This window comes from Salvelinus fontinalis, chromosome 18 (genome assembly GCF_029448725.1).
Source record: "Salvelinus fontinalis isolate EN_2023a chromosome 18, ASM2944872v1, whole genome shotgun sequence".
NCBI classification, from domain to species: Eukaryota; Metazoa; Chordata; class Actinopteri; order Salmoniformes; family Salmonidae; genus Salvelinus; species Salvelinus fontinalis.
This window is the reverse complement of record NC_074682.1, coordinates 55,307,721-55,329,510: the sequence shown is the minus strand read 5'-3', so window position 1 is coordinate 55,329,510 and position 21,790 is coordinate 55,307,721. Positions and strand designations below refer to the sequence as shown.

The 21,790-nt window shown below is 41.3% G+C and overlaps 1 protein-coding gene across 2 annotated transcripts; it reads right to left on the bottom strand.

Moving 5' to 3' along the window:
• Positions 1 to 767: 767 nt before the first annotated feature.
• Positions 768 to 20,779, bottom strand: nicn1 (nicolin 1). Of its 2 annotated transcripts, none has more exons than XM_055869881.1 (8): positions 20,519 to 20,779; positions 20,260 to 20,344; positions 8,510 to 8,655; positions 6,723 to 6,896; positions 5,985 to 6,098; positions 5,720 to 5,788; positions 1,473 to 1,577; positions 768 to 1,219 (listed from the first exon to the last, which is right to left on the bottom strand). In XM_055869881.1, the coding sequence occupies exons 3-8, from the start codon at positions 8,639 to 8,641 to the stop codon at positions 1,178 to 1,180; spliced, it is 636 nt and encodes a 211-aa protein (XP_055725856.1). In that variant the 5' UTR covers positions 8,642 to 8,655; positions 20,260 to 20,344; positions 20,519 to 20,779; the 3' UTR covers positions 768 to 1,177. The 2 variants fall into 2 exon arrangements, with proteins under 2 accessions (XP_055725856.1, XP_055725857.1); XM_055869882.1 differs by having other exon boundaries at positions 20,644 to 20,779.
• Positions 20,780 to 21,790: the final 1,011 nt, after the last annotated feature.

The following is a 21,790-nucleotide window of genomic DNA, read 5'->3' as shown; positions in this document are numbered from 1 at the left end:
TCTATTAGAGAGAAAAGTCAAGCCCTACATCAGTCTACACCTGTGTCCCAAATGGCACACTATTTCCCTACAAAGTGCACTACTTTGGACCAGAACCCATAAGGCTCTGGTCAAAAGTAGTGCACTATGTCGAGGATAGGTTGCCATTTCTGGTGTAATTCCCCTCTGAGTCAATCTCTCTCTCTCTCTCTCTCGCTCTTCGCCCTCTGGGGGGGGGCGATTCCGATTGGAGCAAAACAAGAGAATCTTTTGAACTTTGCTTTTTTTGGAATTGACATTTATTTAATTAGTTCCGTAGAAGACCGACCTAACGCTTTAACAGTTGGTTGCGTGCAGGGTACAGGAATATCATTGGAATTTAATAACAGAGCCTATGTGTTGAATGAATGACTTGCTATATGAGCATTTATGATCATCTTATAAAGCCACTAATATATAGCATAACCATTCCTTCACTTCCTTCTTCAGTACAACGTTGATGTAGATTATGTTTGCATTGAAGGGAAATTAGACATTCATAATTATTCATGAATAACTTACAATAAGATAATTGTAGACAGAACCCCAGCCAGCATGCTATATCCTGGCCTCCAGAGTGGCGCAGCGGTCTAAGGGACTGCATCTCAGGGCTAGAGGCGTCACTACAGACCCTGGTTAGATTCCTGGCTGTATCACAACCGGCTGTGATCGGGAGTCCCAGTGTCGTCCCGGTTAGGGTTCGGCCGGGGCTGGCCGTCATTGTAAATAAGAATAACTGACTTGCCTAGTTAAATAAAAAGGTCATTTTTATTTATTTTTTTAAATAGAAAAAAGAGAATTGGAGACTGCAAAACACCCAGAACCCCAGCCAGCATGCTATATCCACATCTCAGATAGTTAACAGTGGCTCCTTGGTCTCATTCAAGAAGCACTACTGTCCTCATCTGGCTGAAGGCCATCATGCATCTTGTATAATAAACAAAGTTACAATCATGAGTGGCAAAGGTGGCCGAGGTGGTTAAAAAAAACACACACAAAAAAAAAAAAAGAATGAAAGTTTACAGTGTTTCACAAATAAATATACATACTTTTCATAAAACTTAAATATAACATCGTCAGGCGATCAATCAAATATACTTTGGGAGAGACTACTTTGTTCTTCACACCATTGTAAAATGAACCTCCAGTCAATTCCTTGTTAAGTGAAGGACAGCAAGTTGATATCGTAGCAGCCATCAACCTGCCCAGAAACACAGAAGAAGGATGAAAATGAAATGAGTTGACCATAAACGAGCTGAAAACAAAATGGAATCGATACCAACTGACAAAGACTTGGGTCCAGGATATACTAATGCAGATATGTTTGGATTGAAACATTGTTAACCAATAAAAGTGTTGAAGCATACAGGCCCTTCTATACTTTCTAGATCTTTCTCTCCCACAACCTCAGCGTTTGACTCCATGTGTAAATAAACAATAGGAACACGTCTTACATCGAAGCGGCCTATGGAAGCAGTGGTCTGATTGGTCTGCATGACCTCGGTTAACGCCCACATCTGCTGAATACTGGAAGATACCGTCTGAGGATCTGGAAGACCCTAGAGACACAACAAAACAACAATATTGTAACGGATATTATTTTTTTATTTTATGTCGCCATGTTGTATAAAGGGTTAGTGTTTTTCTGAAAGTAATTGACAGGGAAGATGACTATCTGTGTTAGTCTGAGGAACTGGAAGACCCTAGAGACACAACAACATAATAAATACTGTGTTTCCATATTCTCTTTTATGATGTGTTTAATAAAAGCTCTTTGACCAGAAAGTCACAACTTCTCCCAGAAGATGACAGTGTTTGTGTGTGTGGAGGATAATGGATAACAGGATCCCCTGCCTTATGGTCAGGATCTGGAATGAGGAAGTCATGAAGATCTTCCCAGTGAACTGAAAGATCCCATCATCGTCACCATCTTTCAGAAAAGGGGACAAGTTGGACTGTGGCAACTACAGCGCATTCCCCTTCTTGGATAAATACTTGCGAGAAACCTACTTAACAGACTCCTATCCCTCGCCAAAAAACAGTGGATTTCCACCCGGCAGAGGAACTTCAGACTTGATATTCTCAGCCCGTTGACTCCAAGAGAAGCTCCAGGAGCAGAGACTACGGCAATCACTAACTTAGAGGAGGCTGCTGCCTACACTGAGACACAACTTATTTATTTCACCTTTATTTAACCAGGTAGGCCAGTTGAGAACAAGTTCTCATTTACAACTGTGACCTGGCCAAGATAAAGCAAAGCAGTGGGACACAAACAACACAGAGTTACACATGGAATAAACAAACATACAGTCAATAACACAATAGAAAAGTCTACATACAGTGTGCGCAAATGTAGTAAGATTAGGGAGGTAAGGCAATAAATAAGCCATAGTGGTGAAATAATTACAAATTAGCAATTAAACACTGGAGTGATAGATGTGCAGAAGATGAATGCGCAAGTAGAGATACTGGGGTGCAAAGGAGCAAAGAAAAATAAATAACAAGATGGGGATGAGGTAGTTGGGTGGGCAATTTACAGATGGGTTATGTACAGGTGCAATGATCGGTAAGCTGCTCTGACAGCTGATGCTTAAAGTTAGTGAGGGAGATATAAGTCTCCGGCTTCAGTGATTTTAGCAATTCGCTCCAGTCATTGGCAGCAGAAAACTGGAAGGCGGCCAAAGGAGGAGTTGAATTTGGGGGTGACCAGTGAAATATACCTGCTGGAGCTCGTGCTACGGGTGGGTGTTGCTATGGAGACCAGTGAGCTGAGATAAGGCGGGGCTTTACCTAGCAAAGACTTATAGATGACCTGGAGGCAGTGGGTTTGGTGACGAATATGAAGCGAGGGCCAGCCAACGAGAGCATACAGGTTGCAGTGGTGGGTAGTATATGGGGCTTTGGTGACAAAACGGATGGCACTGTGATAGACTACATCCAATTTGAGAAGTAGAGTGTTGGAGGCTATTTTGTAAATGACATCACCAAAAACTAGAAGCACATGCATTTTGCTACACTCGCATTAACATTTGCTAACCATGTGTATGTGACCAACAACATTTGATTTGACATGGCATTCTTCCATCTGACCAAGGACTGTGACTCTGTTAACTGTGAAGCCCTGTGGAGAATGCTCCTGAGATATGGCTGCCCTACAAAATGTGTTAACATCCTCCGCTTCCTGCATGATGGTACGAAGGCTGTCATTCTCTCTGGTGGCGAAACCACAGAGCCAATCGAGATAAGGACCAGATTAAAGCAAGGCTGGATCACACTGCATCAACTCTCTTCACCATCTTCCTGGCTGGAAGGGTCCACCTGACAGAGAGTAGACTCCCCAGAGCCATACATACCACCTACAGGACCGAAGGCAACATATTCAATATCAACCGTTTCAGAGCCAAGTCAAGAACCATTACCACTTCAGTATGCAGATGGTGCCCAGGTCAATAACTGCTCAGAAGCTGACTTACAGGCCTTCGTCAACATATTTCCGGAAGCATACAGCAGGTTGGATCTAACACGCCTGTAAAACAAAGCACACCTGCCGACCCACCTGCCGACCCCTCACCAACAATGTAATGCTTGAAAATGCCCACTTTCCCATGCCTAGGTAGCCACCTCTCTAGCAAAATCCTAATTGAAGATGAAATCCAACATCGGATTGCTCCAGCTAGTGCTGCCTTTGATAAACTCATTCCTACACTGCTCTACGGTGCTGAAACGTGGAATGTATATCACAAACAAACCAAGCCCCTTTCACCAACAATGCCTCAGGAAGATACTGAACATCAGCTGGGAAGAGAGACAACCAAACATCCATGTCCTGGAGACAACCAACTCCTCCAGGGTGGAAGCCACCATTATGAAACCTTAAGTCTAATTGGCAGGTCACCTCGTGAGGATGAGCAACGCGAGGCTTCCTAAACAAGTCTCCTACTCCCGGATCAGAGATGGAACCCGTGTCCCTGGAGGTCAGAAAAGGTGTTTCCGGGATAACCTCAAAGAACGCCTGAAGAAAAGCCATTGGAATCCTAACAAGAGGTAAATCAAATGTCCTTGACAACTCCTCACGGAGGAACAAAATCGGCACTGGAACACAACTTTTCCAGGCCGAACAAAAAAAACACTACTAGCTGGCAAAAGGGCACAGGTCACGAACAACAAGTCCCAGTGATAGGATGAACTATACGTGCCCCCCACTGAGACAAGATCTGCAGGTCACAGATGGGCCTATTCAGCCATCTCCAGACCCACACCACAACCTGGACCTGTGATACCTGTAGGGAAATGATGCTGGATTACGAGGGATCCCTAAGGGGGAAATGATCCCGGACTACGAGGGATACCTAAGGGGGAAATGATCCTGGACTACGAGGGATACCTAAGGGGGAAATGATACTGGACTACGAGGGATCCCTAAGGGGGAAATGATCCCGGACTACGAGGGATACCTAAGGGGGAAATGATCCTGGACTACGAGGGATACCTAAGGGGGAAATGATACTGGACTACGAGGGATACCTAAGGGGGAAATGATACTGGACTACGATAGATACCTAAGGGGGAAATGATACTGGACTAAGACGGATACCTAAGGGGGAAATGATACTAGACTAAGACGGATACCTAAGGGGGAAATGATACTGGACTAAGAGGGATACCTAAGGGGGAAATGATACTGGAGTCCGAGGGATACCTAAGGGGGAAATGATACTGGACTACGAGGGATACCTAAGGGGGAAATGATACTGGACTACGAGGGATACTTAAGGGGGAAATGATACTGGACTACGATAGATACCTAAGGGGGAAATGATACTGGACTACGATAGATACCTAAGGGGGAAATGATACTGGACTAAGACGGATACCTAAGGGGGAAATGATCCTGGACTAAGAGGGATACCTAAGGGGGAAATGATCCTGGACTACGAGGGATACCTAAGGGGGAAATGATACTGGACTACGAGGGATACCTAAGGGGGAAATGATGCTGGACTACGAGGGATCCCTAAGGGGGAAATGATGCTGGACTACGAGAGATACCTAAGGGGGAAATGATCCTGGACTACGAGGGATACCTAAGGGGGAAATGATACTGGACTACGAGGGATACCTAAGGGGGAAATGATACTGGACTACGAGGGATACCTAAGGGGGAAATGATCCTGGACTACGAGGGATACCTAAGGGGGAAATGATACTGGACTACGAGGGATACCTAAGGGGGAAATGATACTGGACTACGATAGATACCTAAGGGGGAAATGATACTGGACTAAGAGGGATACCTAAGGGGGAAATGATCCTGGACTACGAGGGATACGTAAGGAGGAAATGATACTGGACTAAGAGGGATACCTACGGGGGAAATGATCCTGGACTACGAGGGATACCTAAGGGGGAAATGATACTGGACTACGAGGGATACCTAAGGGGGAAATGATCCTGGACTACGAGGGATACCTAAGGGGGAAATGATCCTGGACTACGAGGGATCCCTAAGGGGGAAATGATCCTGGACTACGAGGGATACCTAAGGGGGGAAATGATCCTGGACTACGAGGGATACCTAAGGGGGAAATGATACTGGACTAAGAGGGATACCTAAAGGGTGTAGGAGTTAGAACACTGGAATACAGTCTATAAGGGCTGATAGTTCTATTGAAGAGAACCAACTGGTCGATAAGAGCCTTACCTGTAAATCACACAGTTGGTCCACCTGTGTGAGGTCTGATAACCAATCAGGAATGTCCCACTCTGAATCCTGGAAGAAGAGTGAATGAATGTACTTTAAAATTGTGGAAATATCTTCATTGGCAGTGTTTCTCAACTCCACTACTCAGTACACAACCAACCTTAGCCAGTTATGCTGCAGGCCTCCTGATCAGAGGCACAATGATTGATGTTTCTTTCTATTTGATCATACAGTACAACCCTCTATACATTTTTAAGTGACTTACCTCATTTAAACAGGGGTGTATTTTGATGTCCTCCACGTTGAAATTCAACCAGGCTGATGAAGGCTGTCGTAGGATCAGTCTCACTGAAGTCACGTTGTCTGGTTCAATCAGCATCTAACAACCATAACACACATACTGAACCAATCAGGAAATATGGCTTCCACATCTAACACACATACTGAACCAATCAGGAAATATGGCTTCCACATCTAACACACATACTGAACCAATCAGGAAATATGGCTTCCACATCTAACACCCATACTGAACCAATCAGGAAATATGGCTTCCACAAATTATGTAAATGAGCTTATTTGCTACTTGAAGTAAGGCAAACTATAATTTGGTTTACCTCCAAGATCAACTTACCAAAAACTAAGCAAACCTGAGCTGTGATGCTTTATTTTAAAAAGCAAGATACATTTACAGAATGTGAATGCATTGGCTTTGTGTTACTCACATCACATCAAGGTTTCTTAAGATTCCATATGAAATGGCTCAGGAGCATTTGGTGATGAATATTTCAGCCATATGTACAGTACAAATAAAGCCGTCATCAGAATATACCTCCTAATGTCTTGACCTGTTCTGCTATACTTCTTCACCCTCCCTCCATCTTATATGACCTTTACCACCTTTAATAATTAAACCCCCCACACTCCCACTTCGCTCTCTCTCCCTCCCCCTCCCCCCACCTATCCCTCCCTCCCCCCTCTCTCCCCCTCTCTCCCCCCTAACCTGTTGTCGGTAGACAGAGCAGTAGTCTTGTGAACCCTCTTCAGTATGTGGGCTGGGCATCAGACAGTGGTTCCTCAGACATGTAGCCCATTTAGCTGCCCCCTCCCCGTCTCTCCTCAGCAGACGCACAGACACGTATGCTGTGTAGTAGTTCTTAAAGGAGATCTCCTGGATCTAGGAGTGAATAAGACACAGATTATATGTACAGTACCAGAAAAAAAAGTTTGGACACACTTACCCATTCAAGGGTTGTTCTTATTTTATTTCTACTATTTTCTACATTGTAGAATAATATTGAAGACATCAGAACTGAAATAACACATATGGAATCAGCCACCCGTTGCTTTGATGACAGCTTGATGACTCTTGGTATTCTCTCAACCAGCTTCACCTGGAATGCTTTTCCAACAGTCTTGAAGGAGTTCCCACATATGCTGAGCACTTGTTGGCTGCTTTTCCTTCACTCTGCAGTCAAACTCATCCAAAACATCTCAATTGGGTTGAGGTCGGGTGATTGTGTAGGCCAGGTTATCTGATGCAGCACTCTATCACTCTCCTTCTTGGTCAAATAGCCCTTATTGTCCTGTTGAAAAACAAATGATAGTCCCACTAAGCACAAACCAGATGGGATGGCGTATCGCTGCAGAATACTGTGGTAGCCATGTTGGTTAAGTGTGGATTGAATTTTAATTACATGTCAAATTTGGACTCATCAGACCAAAGAACAGATTTCCACCTGTCTAATGTCCATTGCTCGTGTTTCTTGGCCCAAGCAGGTCTAATCTTCTTATTGGTGTCCTTTAGTAGTGGTTTCTTTGCAGCAATTCAACCATGAAGGCCTGATTCACAGTCTCCTCTGAACAGTTGATGTTGAGATGTGTTACCCGAACTCTGTGAAGCATTTATTTGGGCACATTTTTCTGAGGCTGGTAACTCTAATGAACTTATCCTCTGCAGCAGAGGTAACTCTGAGTCTTCCTTTCCTGTGGCGGTCCTCATGAGAGCCAGTTTCATCATAGCGCTTGATGGTTTTTGCGACTGCATTTGAAGAAACTTTCAAAGTTCTTGAAATTCTCCAGATTGACTGACCATCATGTATTAAAGTAATGATGGATTGTTGTTTCTCTTTGCTTATTTGGAGCTGTTCTTGCCATAATATGGACTTGGTATTTTACCAAATAGGAGTGGTATACAGAAGATAGCCCTATCTTGACAAAACACAACTGATTGGCTCAAACATATTAAGGAAATAAGTTCCACAAATGTACTTTTAACAAGGCACACCTGTTAATTGAAATGCATTCCAGGTGACTACCTCATACATCTGGTTGAGAGAATGCTAAGAGTGTGCAAAGTTGTAATCAAGGCAAAGGGTGGCTACTTTGAAGAATCTCAAATATAAAATATATTTTGATTTGTTGAACACTTTTTTGGTTACTACATGATTCCATATGTGTTATTTCATAGTTTTCATGTCATAGTTTTATTCTACAAAGTAGAAATTACTAAAAATATGGAAAAAGCATGGAATGAGTAGGTGTGTCCAAACTCTTGACTGGTACTGTATGTTACTGCATGTGGACAATGGTTGAGTTGCAATGATGTCTAGCTTGAAAGTTGTAGAAAAGCCCGGCCTCAAAGGAAGTGACTCACTTTGAAAGAAAATAGCCTACCTCACATAGCCTACCTCACATAGCCTACCTGTCATTTTACCAAGTGTGTGGAGGAAAACACACTGTATAAAAAATAAGAAATAGTAAAATGACCGTCAGGTTTTATTGACTCACGTTGACAGTCTGTCCTATAGGAAGTGTAACGTCTATGACATAGACACCGGGACGAGATGAATCAGTCTCAGCATCTCCAATCTGCAAGGTGACAGTAGGCTTCACGGTACAGGGGACGGTGTTTAGGCTCATATTATTAGCTACTCCTGTTGAAAGATCAGGGATGTGATCAGTACAGGGAACAGAGTCCTTAATACCCCTGTTGAGAAAGGACTCAGCAGCAGAATCAAGCAACAATGCATACTGCAAGGACCTTAATCCAACACCTAGCAACCTCATCAAGAAGTTTGGATCTGTTGGCGTAACGGCTGAGGTGTTGGGTAGACTGTCACTGGACCCGGGTTCCCGGTCGAGGCTAGCCGCCCTGAATTCACTACAATATAAATCAGGGATGCGATGAGGAGGACAAGCTATAAAAACAGGGAAATCATGGGTGTATTCATTAGTCAAACACTGTACTAAAACCGGTCATCAAAAAGAAAGGAGGACCAAGGCACTCTTCATATAATTAATTAAAATGCCTTTATTAGTATAGCATGTTCAATAGAAACAATGTTTTTAAAAATCCGACGCGTTTCGGCTGCATGGCCTTCATCAGGGAGTACAAAAAAAAATAATACAATGTCCTCTTTTGAAGTTTTCCAATTAGCCCTATTTAGAAGAGGGAGTGGTTACCAAATTGATTGGACACACCCAGTAAGCAATACTATACACCAGGGGTGTCAAACTCATTCCACGGAGGGCCTAGTGTCTGCAGGTTTTTGGTTTTTCCTTTCAATAAAGCCCTAGACAACCAGGTGTGGGGAGTTCCTAACTAATTAGTGATGTTAATTCATCAATCAAGTACAAGGGAGGAGCGAAAACCCGCAGACACTCAGCCCCCCGTGGAATGAGTTTGACACCTGTGCTATACACATTAAAAAGTGGAATACTGAAGCTATGTTGTCATAAAAATACAACTCCAAGCTAGAAGTATCAGAACACTTAAAGGTAATTCTAACCTTAAATATGACTGGGAGAAGTGTCAAGAATAAGAAAGCAATATATTCCATAGTACACTAGAACACAGCAAACATGAACAACAACAGTGTAAACAAAGCTGAAGGCAATTGAGCAAAATGTCCACAAGATGACAGCAAATGGACCTATCACAACCCTACAGGAAGGGTGAGAAATCCATGTCTTCATTTAAACCAGGATATTTAGTAGCCTGTAGTTTGTAAAAAAAAAATATCAAAAAACGTTCCCTTTGGTTTAATTGTTTAAGACGGTCCCCTTTTCTAATAGAGGCCGGAACATGATCAATACCCATAGCTTGTAGGGAGGCAGGATTGCAGCAACTGATGGAGAAAGATACCAAACTTGACCTCAATTCTATCACCTTGTCTGACTATTGGAGGAAAGGCCTAATCCCCAGAGGACTCCGTATTATGAAGTGTCCAGCTAATGGAGCACAAGGTAAAACTGAATTTAGAGATAAATGGGAGGCTATTCTCAACAAGTGTTCTTTTGACCTAATGCTACTTCTAATAAAATAATCTAAAAAGGACAGATAAGTAGTCCAAACAGAAATTGAAGAAGTAAAACTGAAAATCACAGAACATAGTGGCAATTCTAACAAAGCACAATGTGATGAGATCTTGGAAGAGAAAGTAGACACATTCACTCTGACATTGAAGCAAGACAAGCTAAGAAAATGTAGAAAAGATGAAGTAGACTATAGAGATGGCAAGGTCTTTGCCTGGAGAAAACCAACACGCAAGAATTCAGAATCACATCCGCAGAGAAGGAAGCCTAGATCTGTTTCTTTCAACTTTACGAGCAGTGACAATGAGGATCACCCCAGACGCTCAGAGGCCAGCTCCTCCCAAGATTTTTTAGATCAGGAAGAGGAGCCACGCAGGTTCCCCAACAAGAGAGGGAGAGGACGCGGAAGAGGCCAACACGGAGGGGGAGGAAGAAATCAAGACTATCCAACCACACGGAGCAGGACCAGTACAAGGCTGTTGTCACGTTCTGACCTTAGTTCCTTTGTTTTGTCTTTTGTTTTAGTATGGTCAGGGTGTGAGTTGGGTGGGTTGTCTATGTTAGTTTTTCGATGATTTTCTATTTCTGTGTTTGGCCTGATATGGTTCTTAATCAGAGGCAGCTGTCAATCGTTGTCCCTGATTGGGAACCATATTTAGGTAGCCTGTTTTCTGTTGGGTTTTGGTGGGTGGTTATTTTCAGTCTTTGTGTGTCTGCACCAGACAGAACTGTTTCGGTTGTTTCTTTGTTGTTTTGTTATTCAGTGTTCAGTTTTGATTATTATTAAATATCATGAACACTTACCACGCTGCACCTTGGTCCTCACCTTCTTCCACCGACGACAGTCGGTACAGCTGTGATCAACATTTCTGGAGAACCCCTTTCTGATGATTGCATAAGGGTCTTGTCGAAAGGACTGTCCTTTGCCACCAACATATTCAACTAATGAATTTAATACAAAGATTGACCTATTTAGTTTCTACAGGAATCTACATCTGAAGGCCTGGTACAAGCAAAACATCTCTCCAACGACAGATGCCAGTGTCTCAGGTCAGGCAGCTTCTGTTCCCTCTAAAACACCTTTTAAGCCCAAGTCCACTTTTTGTCCCATCGTCCAGAATGCCACACTAAATACATTTGCCAAGAAGGTGAATTTTGATGTAGAGAATCTGTTTAAGGGTAAAATTGACTCCAACCAAACACAACGTAATCTTTCTAAGACAGAGAGGGATGCAGTTGAATCATTGTCCAAAAATGGACGGATTGTGGTTAGAAAAGCAGACAAAGGTGGTGCTACAGTAGTGTGGAGTAAAGACAAATATGTGACAGAAGCCTACCGTCAATTAGACAATGATGAATTCTACCAGTCTCTTACCTTCAACCCTACAGAGGACCTAAAAACTGAATTGAAAGGGATCCTCACAGAAACTAAGGAGAATGGCTACATTTCAGACAATGAGTTCAAATTTATTTTCAATGGCAGTCCGCATATTTTACCTTCTTCCAAAAGTCCACAAGAATCTTGAAAACCCCCCAGGCAGACCAGTCATTAGTGGTAATGAAAGTCTGACAGAACCCATCTCCAAGTACATTGATTACTTCATTAAGCCTTTTCTGATGTCACTTCCAGCCTATCTTCAAGATACCACAGATGTGTTGAACTAGATTAAGGAATTGAAGAATATAGGTACAGCTTCCTTTTTAGTCACCATGGATGTGGAGTCTCTATACACCACCATTGAGCATCAACAAGGTTTGGCAGCGATGCCCCATTTCTTGAGTACCCGGCCTGAAACTGAGATGCCTCCTACAGAATTCATTGTCTCACTGACTGAATGGACTCTTAATCATAACATCTTTATCTTCCAGGACCGTATCTTTAAACAGGTCAAAGGATGTGCCATGGGAGCTTGCTACAGCCCTTCCTACGCTGGTTTGTACTTGTGTAAATGACTTCATTTTGGATCCTTCTAATAACCATTTCTTTGACCGGATTATATGGTGGGGATGCTATATTGATGATGTTTGCCTGTTTTGGTCCGGCTCAGAAGATGAACTTATTTCCTTCCACCAATACCTTAACAGCATTAACCCTAACATCAAACTAACTATGGAATACAGCACGGATAACATACATTTTTTGGACCTCGACATTAGTAAAAAATTACAAAGGTCGTTTGCACACATCAATCTTTAGGAAGCCTACAGATGGGAATACCATTCTGAGGGCAGACAGCTTTTACCCCAAAAGGCTAAAAGAGAATATTCCATATGGCCAATTCCAAAGAGTCCGCAGAATTTGCGATCAGGAAACAGACTACAGTGTCAAATCTGCTGAATCGCTTCTTGAATCGGGGCTACAGCGTTCAGGTCCTGAAAGATGCAGGTATAAGGGCTGGATTACTTGACAGAGGGAACTTGTTACGAAGAGGAGTGCCTCGTGATACATCAGAGAGAGTGTATTTTGTTACAAAATACAGCACTGAAGCAAAGCACATTAAAAGAATCATTAAAAATAATTGGGGAATCATCCAAAGTGATATGCTACTACGCCAAATCTTTCCTGAGCCACCAGTCATAAGCTTTAAGAGATGTCCTACCCTAAATGACAAATTAGTCCACAGTTATCTTCCGGGTGACTCTCAAAAAACTTGACTTGACCACAAACCCAAGGGCTCTTTTAAATGTAACCAGTGCAACCATTGCAGAAATATTGCACAGAAGAAGTATTTTGTTGACACAGCTTCCAAAATGGAGTATTACGTTTCATTAAATGCAAAACCACTCATGTCATCTATAGATTGGAATGTCCACAGTGCAAGGTGTTCTACATTGGACGGACAAAGAGACGCCTTCAAGACCGCTTAGCGGAACACAAGTAGGCCATATGGGTAGGCAATGAAGACTAGCCCATGGCAAGGCACTACAAGTCCTTACACCATGGCAACCCTGCCTCCCTACAAGCTATGGGTATTGATCATGTTCCGGCCTCTATTAGAAAAGGGGACCGTCTTAAACAATTAAACCAAAGGGAAAGTTTTTGGATTTACATTTACATTTAAGTCATTTAGCAGACGCTCTTATCCAGAGCGACTTATTGATTTACAAACTACAAGCCACTAAATACCCTGGTTTAAATGAAGATATGGATTTACAAACTACAGGCCACTAGGTACCCTGGTTTAAATGGAGATATTGATTTACAAACTACAGGCCACTAAGTACCCTGTTTTAAATGAAGATATGGATTTACAAACTACAGGCCACTAAGTACCCTGGTTTAAATGAAGATATGGATTTACAAACTACAGGCCACTAAGTACCCAGTTTAAATGAAGATATGGATTTACAAACTACAGGCCACTAAGTACCCTGGTTTAAATGAAGATATGGATTTACAAACTACAGGCCACTAAATACCCTGGTTTAAATGAAGATATGGATTTACAAACTACAGGCCACTAAGTACCCTGGTTTAAATGAAGATATGGATTTGCAAACTACAGGCCACTAAGTACCCTGGTTTAAATGAAGATATGAATTTACAAACTACAGGCCACTAAGTACCCTGGTTTAAATGAAGATATGGATTTACAAACTACAGGCCACTAAGTACCCTGGTTTAAATTAAGATATGGATTTACAAACTACAGGCCACTAAGTACCCTGGTTTAAATGAAGATATGGATTTACAAACTACAGGCCACTAAATATCCTGGTTTAAATGAAGATGTGGATTTACAAACTACAGGCCACTAAATACCCTGGTTTAAATGAAGATATGGATTTACAAACTACAGGCCACTAGGTACCCTGGTTTAAATGGAGATATGGATTTACAAACTACAGGCCACTAAGTACCCTGGTTTAAATGAAGATATGGATTTACAAACTACAGGCCACTAAGTACCCTGTTTTAAATGAAGATATGGATTTACAAACTACAGGCCACTAAGTACCCTGGTTTAAATGAAGATATGGATTTACAAACTACAGGCCACTAAATACCCTGGTTTAAATGAAGATATGGATTTACAAACTACAGGCCACTAAGTACCCTGGTTTAAATGAAGATATGGATTTACAAACTACAGGCCACTAAGTACCCTGGTTTAAATGAAGATATGAATTTACAAACTACAGGCCACTAAGTACCCTGGTTTAAATGAAGATATGGATTTACAAACTACAGGCCACTAAATACCCTGGTTTAAATGAAGATATGGATTTACAAACTACAGGCCACTAAGTACCCTGGTTTAAATGAAGATATGAATTTACAAACTACAGGCCACTAAGTACCCTGGTTTAAATGAAGATATGGATTTACAAACTACAGGCCACTAAATACCCTGTTTTAAATGAAGATATGGATTTCTCACCCTTCCTGTAGGGTCGTGATGGGTCCATTTGCTGTCATCTAGTGGACATTTTGCTCTATTGCCCTCAGCTATGTTTAGACTGTTGTTCATGTTTTGCTGTGTTCTAGTGTACTATGGAATATATTGCTGTCTTATTCTTGACACTTCTCCCAGTCATATTTAAGGTTAGAACTACCTTTCTAAGTGTTCTGATACTTCTAGCTTGGAGTTGTATGCTTATGACAACATAGCTTCAGTATTTCACTTTTTAATGTGTATAGCACAGGTGTCAAACTCATTCCACGGGGGGCCGAGTGTCTGCGGGTTTTCGCTCCTCCCTTGTACTTGATTGATGAATTAACATCACTAATTAGTTAGGAACTCCCCACACCTGGTTGTCTAGGGCTTTATTGAAAGGAAAAACCAAAAACCTGCAGACACTAGGCCCTCCGTGGAATGAGTTTGACACCCCTGGTGTATAGTATTGCTTACTAGGTGTGTCCAATCAATTTTGTAACCACTCCCTCTTCTAATTAGGGCTAATTGGAAAACTTCAAAAGAGGACATTGTATTCTCTTTTTTTGTACTCCCTGATGAAGGCCATGCAGCCGAAACACGTCGGTTTTTAAACAACTTTGTTTCTATTGAACATGCCATAACTAATAAAGGCATTTTAATTAATTTATGAAGAGTGCCTTGGTCCTCCTTTCTTTTTGATGACCGGTTCACCCCTTTTACCAAAGAGCACCTTCTGTCTACCAAAATGTACTATAGTGTACCTTAGTAGCGCTCCCCTTCCTCCTCTATCTACTGTAATAAAACCTTTTGCAACGAAAGTGAGAGTTTCTATTGGATACATTCAGGTACGTAGGTCCCTCCTAGTTTGGTTCCGTTTGGTTCCGAGTGAATACACCCCAGGATTTTGTGTTTGAGACAGGGGAGGTTAGCATTTTTGGGGGGTATGATATTTGTGTGTCTGTAACTTTCTCACTCATTATCATTCACAATGCTTTCAGGATTATCTGTAATCATGGTAGGTAGCATCCACATTAATGTAGAAGTTTTTATAAACATATTTTATTCTTATTTAGAATAACAGTGACTCCAAAATGATCCAATACATAATTTACTATTCATTACTATTGTGCACAAAATAATCTGAAACACAACCAAAACAAAACCGCAAATGCATCCAACAAGTTTGCTCAAGCTTGATGTAACCGTTGCATGCTAGGAATATGATCACTACTTCAATACACATAAGTGAATTTGTCCCAATACTTTTGGTCTTCTAAAACGGCCTTATTAAATGAGGGGGGGGGGGGACTATGTACAAAAAGTGGTGTAATTTCTAAACGGTTTGCCCGACATGGATGAAAATACCCTCAAATGAAAGTTGACAGTCTGCACGTTAACCCCATAGTATCCTTTCAAATCCAAAGTGCTGGACTACAGAACCAAAACAACACAACATGTGTTATTGTCCCAATACTTTTAGGACTTACTGTATTACCACCTACGGCTGCAAATATTGAGGGGTCTTATTCTAATGCTTTCCCTAAAAAAAATGCACTAAATCACCGATTTGGCAAATCGTTGTACGCATGTTAGGCTACACATCATGAAATACATAGAAACAAAGTACAGACAGTAGCCTACAAGTAGCAAAATAGAATTGAGTTGGTTGAACATGAAATGTAGGCTATTTAAATATGTTTGAAATAGGCCTATCGCCTAGGCTACTGCTTACTATTTAAATATGTTTGAAATAGGCCTATCGCCTAGGCTACTGCTTACTATTTAAATATGTTTGACATAGGCCTATCGCCTAGGCTACCGCTTACTATTTAAATATATTTGAAATAGGCCTATCGCCTAGGCTACAGCTTACTATTTAAATATGTTTGAGATAGGCTTAACGCCTAGGCTACCGCTTACTATTTAAATATGTTTGAAATAGGCCTATCGCCTAGGCTACCGCTTACTATTTAAATATGTTTGAAATAGGCCTATCGCCTAGGCTACAGCTTACTATTTAAATATGTTTGAGATAGGCCTATCGCCTAGGCTACCGCTTACTATTTAAATATGTTTGAAATAGGCCTATCGCCTAGGCTACCGCTTACTATTTAAATATGTTTGAAATAGGCCTATCACCTAGGCTACAGCTTACTATTTAAATATGTTTGAGATAGGCTTATCGCCTAGGCTACCGCTTACTATTTAAATATGTTTGAAATAGGCCTATCGCCTAGGCTACTGCTTACTATTTAAATATGTTTGACATAGGCCTATCGCCTAGGCTACCACTTACTATTTAAATATGTTTGAGATAGGCCTATCGCCTAGGCTACCGCCTATTATTTAAATATGTTTGAGATAGGCCTATTGCCTAGGCTACCGCTTACTATTTAAATATATTTGAAATAGGCCTATCGCCTAGGCTACAGCTTACTATTTAAATATGTTTGAGATAGGCTTAACGCCTAGGCTACCGCTTACTATTTAAATATGTTTGAAATAGGCCTATCGCCTAGGCTACCGCTTACTATTTAAATATGTTTGAAATAGGCCTATCGCCTAGGCTACAGCTTACTATTTAAATATGTTTGAGATAGGCCTATCGCCTAGGCTACAACTTACTATTTTAATGCAGTCATCTCATTTGAAGCATATTTTTATACGTCTATTGTTTGTATCAATTGCAAAGATATTGCCAACTTTTTATTTGTAGTCAACTTTGTTCTGAAGTTATTGGCGGTCACAGAGAGACGGATAAACCAAGTGATTTTATATTTAACGGAGACGTCCTGTGGTTAAAAGCATCTAACGACGCAGTTAACTGTCCGGAAAAGTGGTCTGAGGCAGACGTTAGATTACGACCGTTTTTCAAGTGCAACGTTAATAACGACGGATTTGGGAAACAACTCTGAGATTTAACGATGCTCCTACGAAAGTTCTAAGGATGAACTCAGCCCAAAGATGATTTTGGGAAACCAGATCTGTTTCTATTTGAATAAAATTGAATTCCAGATAAATCAGAACATATCATGTGATGATTGAGCAGGAGAATCGTGCTTACATCAGCTATGACAGGCTCATTGTTCACCCTCTCTCCCAAAAGCCTTGAGGGGATGAGAGGGCATAGCCTATGGGTTCGTAGCTTCAACACCGCAGCGCACACACACACACACACTTTCATTGTTTGTACTTTTCCATATTATGTCTATCTTTGATATACTACCCAGGAAAGGGTTAAATAATAATAATACGTTTATAAAGCACTAATAACACATTCCTAATATTGAGTTAAAAATCTTTTTTTTTAACCCGTCTCCTCCCCTTCACCTACACTGATTTAAGTGGATTTAACAAGTGACATCAATAAGGGATCACGGCTTTCACCTGGATTCACCTGGTCAGTCTGTCATGGAAAGAGCAGGTATTCCTAAAGTTTTGTCCACTCTGTGTATGTAGCTTTAGAAATAGGCTTCATAAAATCTTTAACTTGCTAACATCAGATAATATATTAACCATTTCTGAGACTCACTTAGATCATTCATTAGATGATACAGCAGTAGCAATACAAGGACATAACTTCTATAGAAGAGACAGAAATGCTTATGGGGGAGGTGTTGCTGTATATATTCAGAGCCATATCCCTGTAATACTTATGGGGGAGGTGTTGCTGTATATATTCAGAGCCATATCCCTGTAATGCTTAGAGAAGATCTTATGTCAAGTGTTATTGAAGTGTTGTGGTTGTAGGTTCACCGGCCTCATCTAAAGCCTTTTCTTTTGGGGTGTTGCTATAGGCCACCAAGTGCTAACAGTCAGTATCTAAATAATATGTGTGAAATGATTGATAATGTATGTGATGTAAACAGAGAGGTCTACTTTCTTGGGGACCTGAATATTGACTGGTTTTCATTAAGCTGTCCACTCAAGAGGCAGCTTCTCACTGTAGCCAGTGTCTGTTATCTGGTTCAGGATATTAATCAACCTATCAGTGTGTTTACAAACACTACAGAACCAAGATCATCTACATGTATTGATCACATTTTTACAGCTTTGTTCATAAGCTCTATCCGTACCCATTGGATGCAGTGATCACAATATAGTGACTATATCCAGAAAAGCCAAAGTTTCCGAAGCTGGCCCTGAAATAGTGTATAAGAGATCTGATATGACTCTTATGGGGATGATGTTAAAAATGATTGTTGGTCTGATGTGATCAATGAGGAGCATCCAGACGCTGCACATTATTTATTTATTGAATTGCTTCTTCCAATTATTGATAAACATGCACCTGTTAAGAAACTGACTGTTAGAACTGTTGAGGCTCCATGGATTGATGAGGAATTGAAAAACTGTATGGTTGAAAGAGATGGGAAAAAGGAAGTGGCTAATAAGTCTGTCTGTACATCAGACTGGCTGACTTACCGCAAATTGAGAAGTTATGTGACTACACTCAACAAAAAGAAGAAGAAACTGTATTATGAAGCCAAGATCAATGATATAAAGAATGATGGAAGTACTTTAACTGAAATTATTGGGCAGAAAGACAAATTCAACTCCATCTTTCATCAAATCAGTTGGCTTATTCATCACAAAACCATTTGATGTTGGCAATTATTTTAAAGATTCTTCACTGGCAAAGTGGGCAAACGTAGGCAGGAAATGCCAACAACGAACATTAAGTCGTGGTATTCATGGATAGCAAAATAAGTAATGAAAGAAAAGCATTTTTTGTTTGAATTTTGTCAAGTTAGTGTGGGAGAGGTGGAAAAATATATTGTTATTGATCAATAAAGACAAACCTCCTGGCATTGACAACTTAGATGGAAAGCTACTGAGGATGGTAGCTGACTCTATAGCCACTCCTATCTGTCATATCTTTAATCTGAGCCAAGAGGGAAGTCTTTGTCCTCAGGCCTGGAGGGAAGCCAAAGTCATTCCGCTACCAAAGAGTGGTAAAGCGGCCTTTACTGGTTCTAACAGCAGACCTATCAGCTTGCTGCCAGCTCTTAGGAAAATGTTGGGGAAAAAATGGTGTTTGACCAAATACAATGTTATTTCTCTGTAAACAACTTAACAGACTTTCAGCATGCTTATAGAGAAGGGCACTCACAACTGCCATGGTCAAAACATAGAAATTCAATGGTTGTAAAGATGGGGAGAGGTCTGTCCGTGATAAACAATATGCTCTGGTTTTTTGACATCACACTCCTGCAGGTTCTAGTTTTATCTTATCTTGATTATTGTCCAGTCATATAGTTAAGTGCTGCAAAGAAGGAACTCGTGAAGCATTGTAATCAGAGGGCTAATATTAACACCGTGTATTCCAGTCTCTCTTGAGTTGAGGAAAGACTGACTGCATCCCTTGTCTTTATAAGAAACAGTAATGTGCTAGAAATTCTTAATTGTTTGTATAGTCAATTCACACACAGCACTGACACACATACTAACCCCCCCCCCCCCAACATGCCACCAGGGGTCTTTTCAGAACAATATGTAGTTCATGTACATCATTGCATGGAACTCCAATCTCATATAGTCAAAGTGAACAGCAAACCTGGTTTCAAATATAAAATAACATATCATGTACAACGCCTCCCCCCCATGTGACCTGCTTGTTGTGTGTATGTACTGTCATGTACGTGTAACTTAATCTTCTAAATATATGTAAATTGTACAGTCTTAATGTATTTTATGTTGTGTCAGACCCTAGTAAGACTAGCTGTGCCATTGGCGTCGGCTAATGGTGATCCTAATAAAATCTAACACAAATCTTTTCAAACATCACCAAACTCAACTGATATTTACATTTTGATGGCTTTATGAAAATCATACAAAACTAACCTTGGTTTATGGCTGCAACGCAAATATGATCAACTTCAGCACCCTGGACAGCGAACTAGCCCCCGTCTGTGTGGCTGCAGCAAAGCTAGAAGACAATTTTATAACACTCAGATAGCAATGATCACTGAATTGAGCTCAATCAAATAAATAATTATTGGGTGGGACAGGTTGGGAGGAAAAGGGCGACTGTAAAGAAAGCTGACACGCCAGCTAACGTTTGCTACATACGCTAGCAAGCTAGCTAAAGTTAGCTACTCACAGCTGATTGTGGAGTTAGCGGTAGCTAGCTAACCACCAAGCTAGCAACCAGTTGGACCGTTTTCCTTCCCCTCTGATGTCAATATAGAACAGCAAAAGTTGCTAGATGTCGATGTCCTAGCTTACTGTGTTGTGTGTGCACTGTTTTCCCTTCGGTTACAGACGGTGAAATTACTGTAAAAACAGTTCTAGACGTCGCTGTGGGACTAGCAGTAGGCATGCTGCCAATGAATTTGCCATTTCCTGAATGTGTAACTATGGCGACTCCAGATATTTAAAGGAACAGCGTCACAGCAAAAAAAACGGAGATATGGGATGACGTCACCATAATTGTCTAAATCAATCGCAAAGTTGAGACTGCAAAATGTATCCATGACGTGCCAGTGATATCTGATCAACCATGTTTTCAATACACGTACAGAGAAATGGCCCTACAGAGCTCCATCTTGGGTTGGTAACAACTAGACTAGATGATAGGTGTAACAGGTGTGAAACTGCAGCAATCAGCAGTGGGTTTTCATCTTCCCTAGAATTTATCCATAGCACTTGCTTAGAAATTAAAGCCAGTTTAGGGGCTGATTAGGCTATACTGTGAGTGAAGGAAATATGAAATTGATGTACTATGTATTTAGATGAGCACCCAGATACCACAGGTAGGGGGCAGCATTGCTCCATGGTTTGAATTCAGCTTTTTTGAGATGTGGTTCTTCCCCTCTCTCTCTCTCTCTAACTCTCTATTTCATCCCATCTCTCTCTGATGGTACACTATCATACATTCTGGTCATGCATGTCGTTTATTGTTCAGAGGGGAGCATTTCAAAAGCAGCTCTTTCTTTAATACCTTGGAACCTTGGAACCTTGACTACAGTAAAACAACAATACTTCCCAGATGGTGAAGGCTGAGGGATGTCTTCTGGGCCTAGCTACCCGTTTTATCTTAGAGCCACACATTTATGCCTCAGCAGCATGGACAGGACAACCTCTCCTCGTTCCTCTCTCTCTCTCTCTCTTCTCTCTCTACTCTCGGTCTCGTCTCTCCTCTTTCTCTCTGTCATCAAAGTAGGCAGCAGATCACAGTGTGTTTTACAACAGGCAGAACAAAGCCAAGCAGAGCAGGGGATGTATGATAGCAGAGCACCCCTAGAGAGAGAGAGAGAAAGAGAGAGGAAGGGAGGGAGAAAGAGAGAGGAAGGGAGAGAGGGAGAGAGAGACACTTCCCTGTGATGCTGAACACTTAGCCCTGCTAGGAACACCTGCTGAGAGGGACACCTCA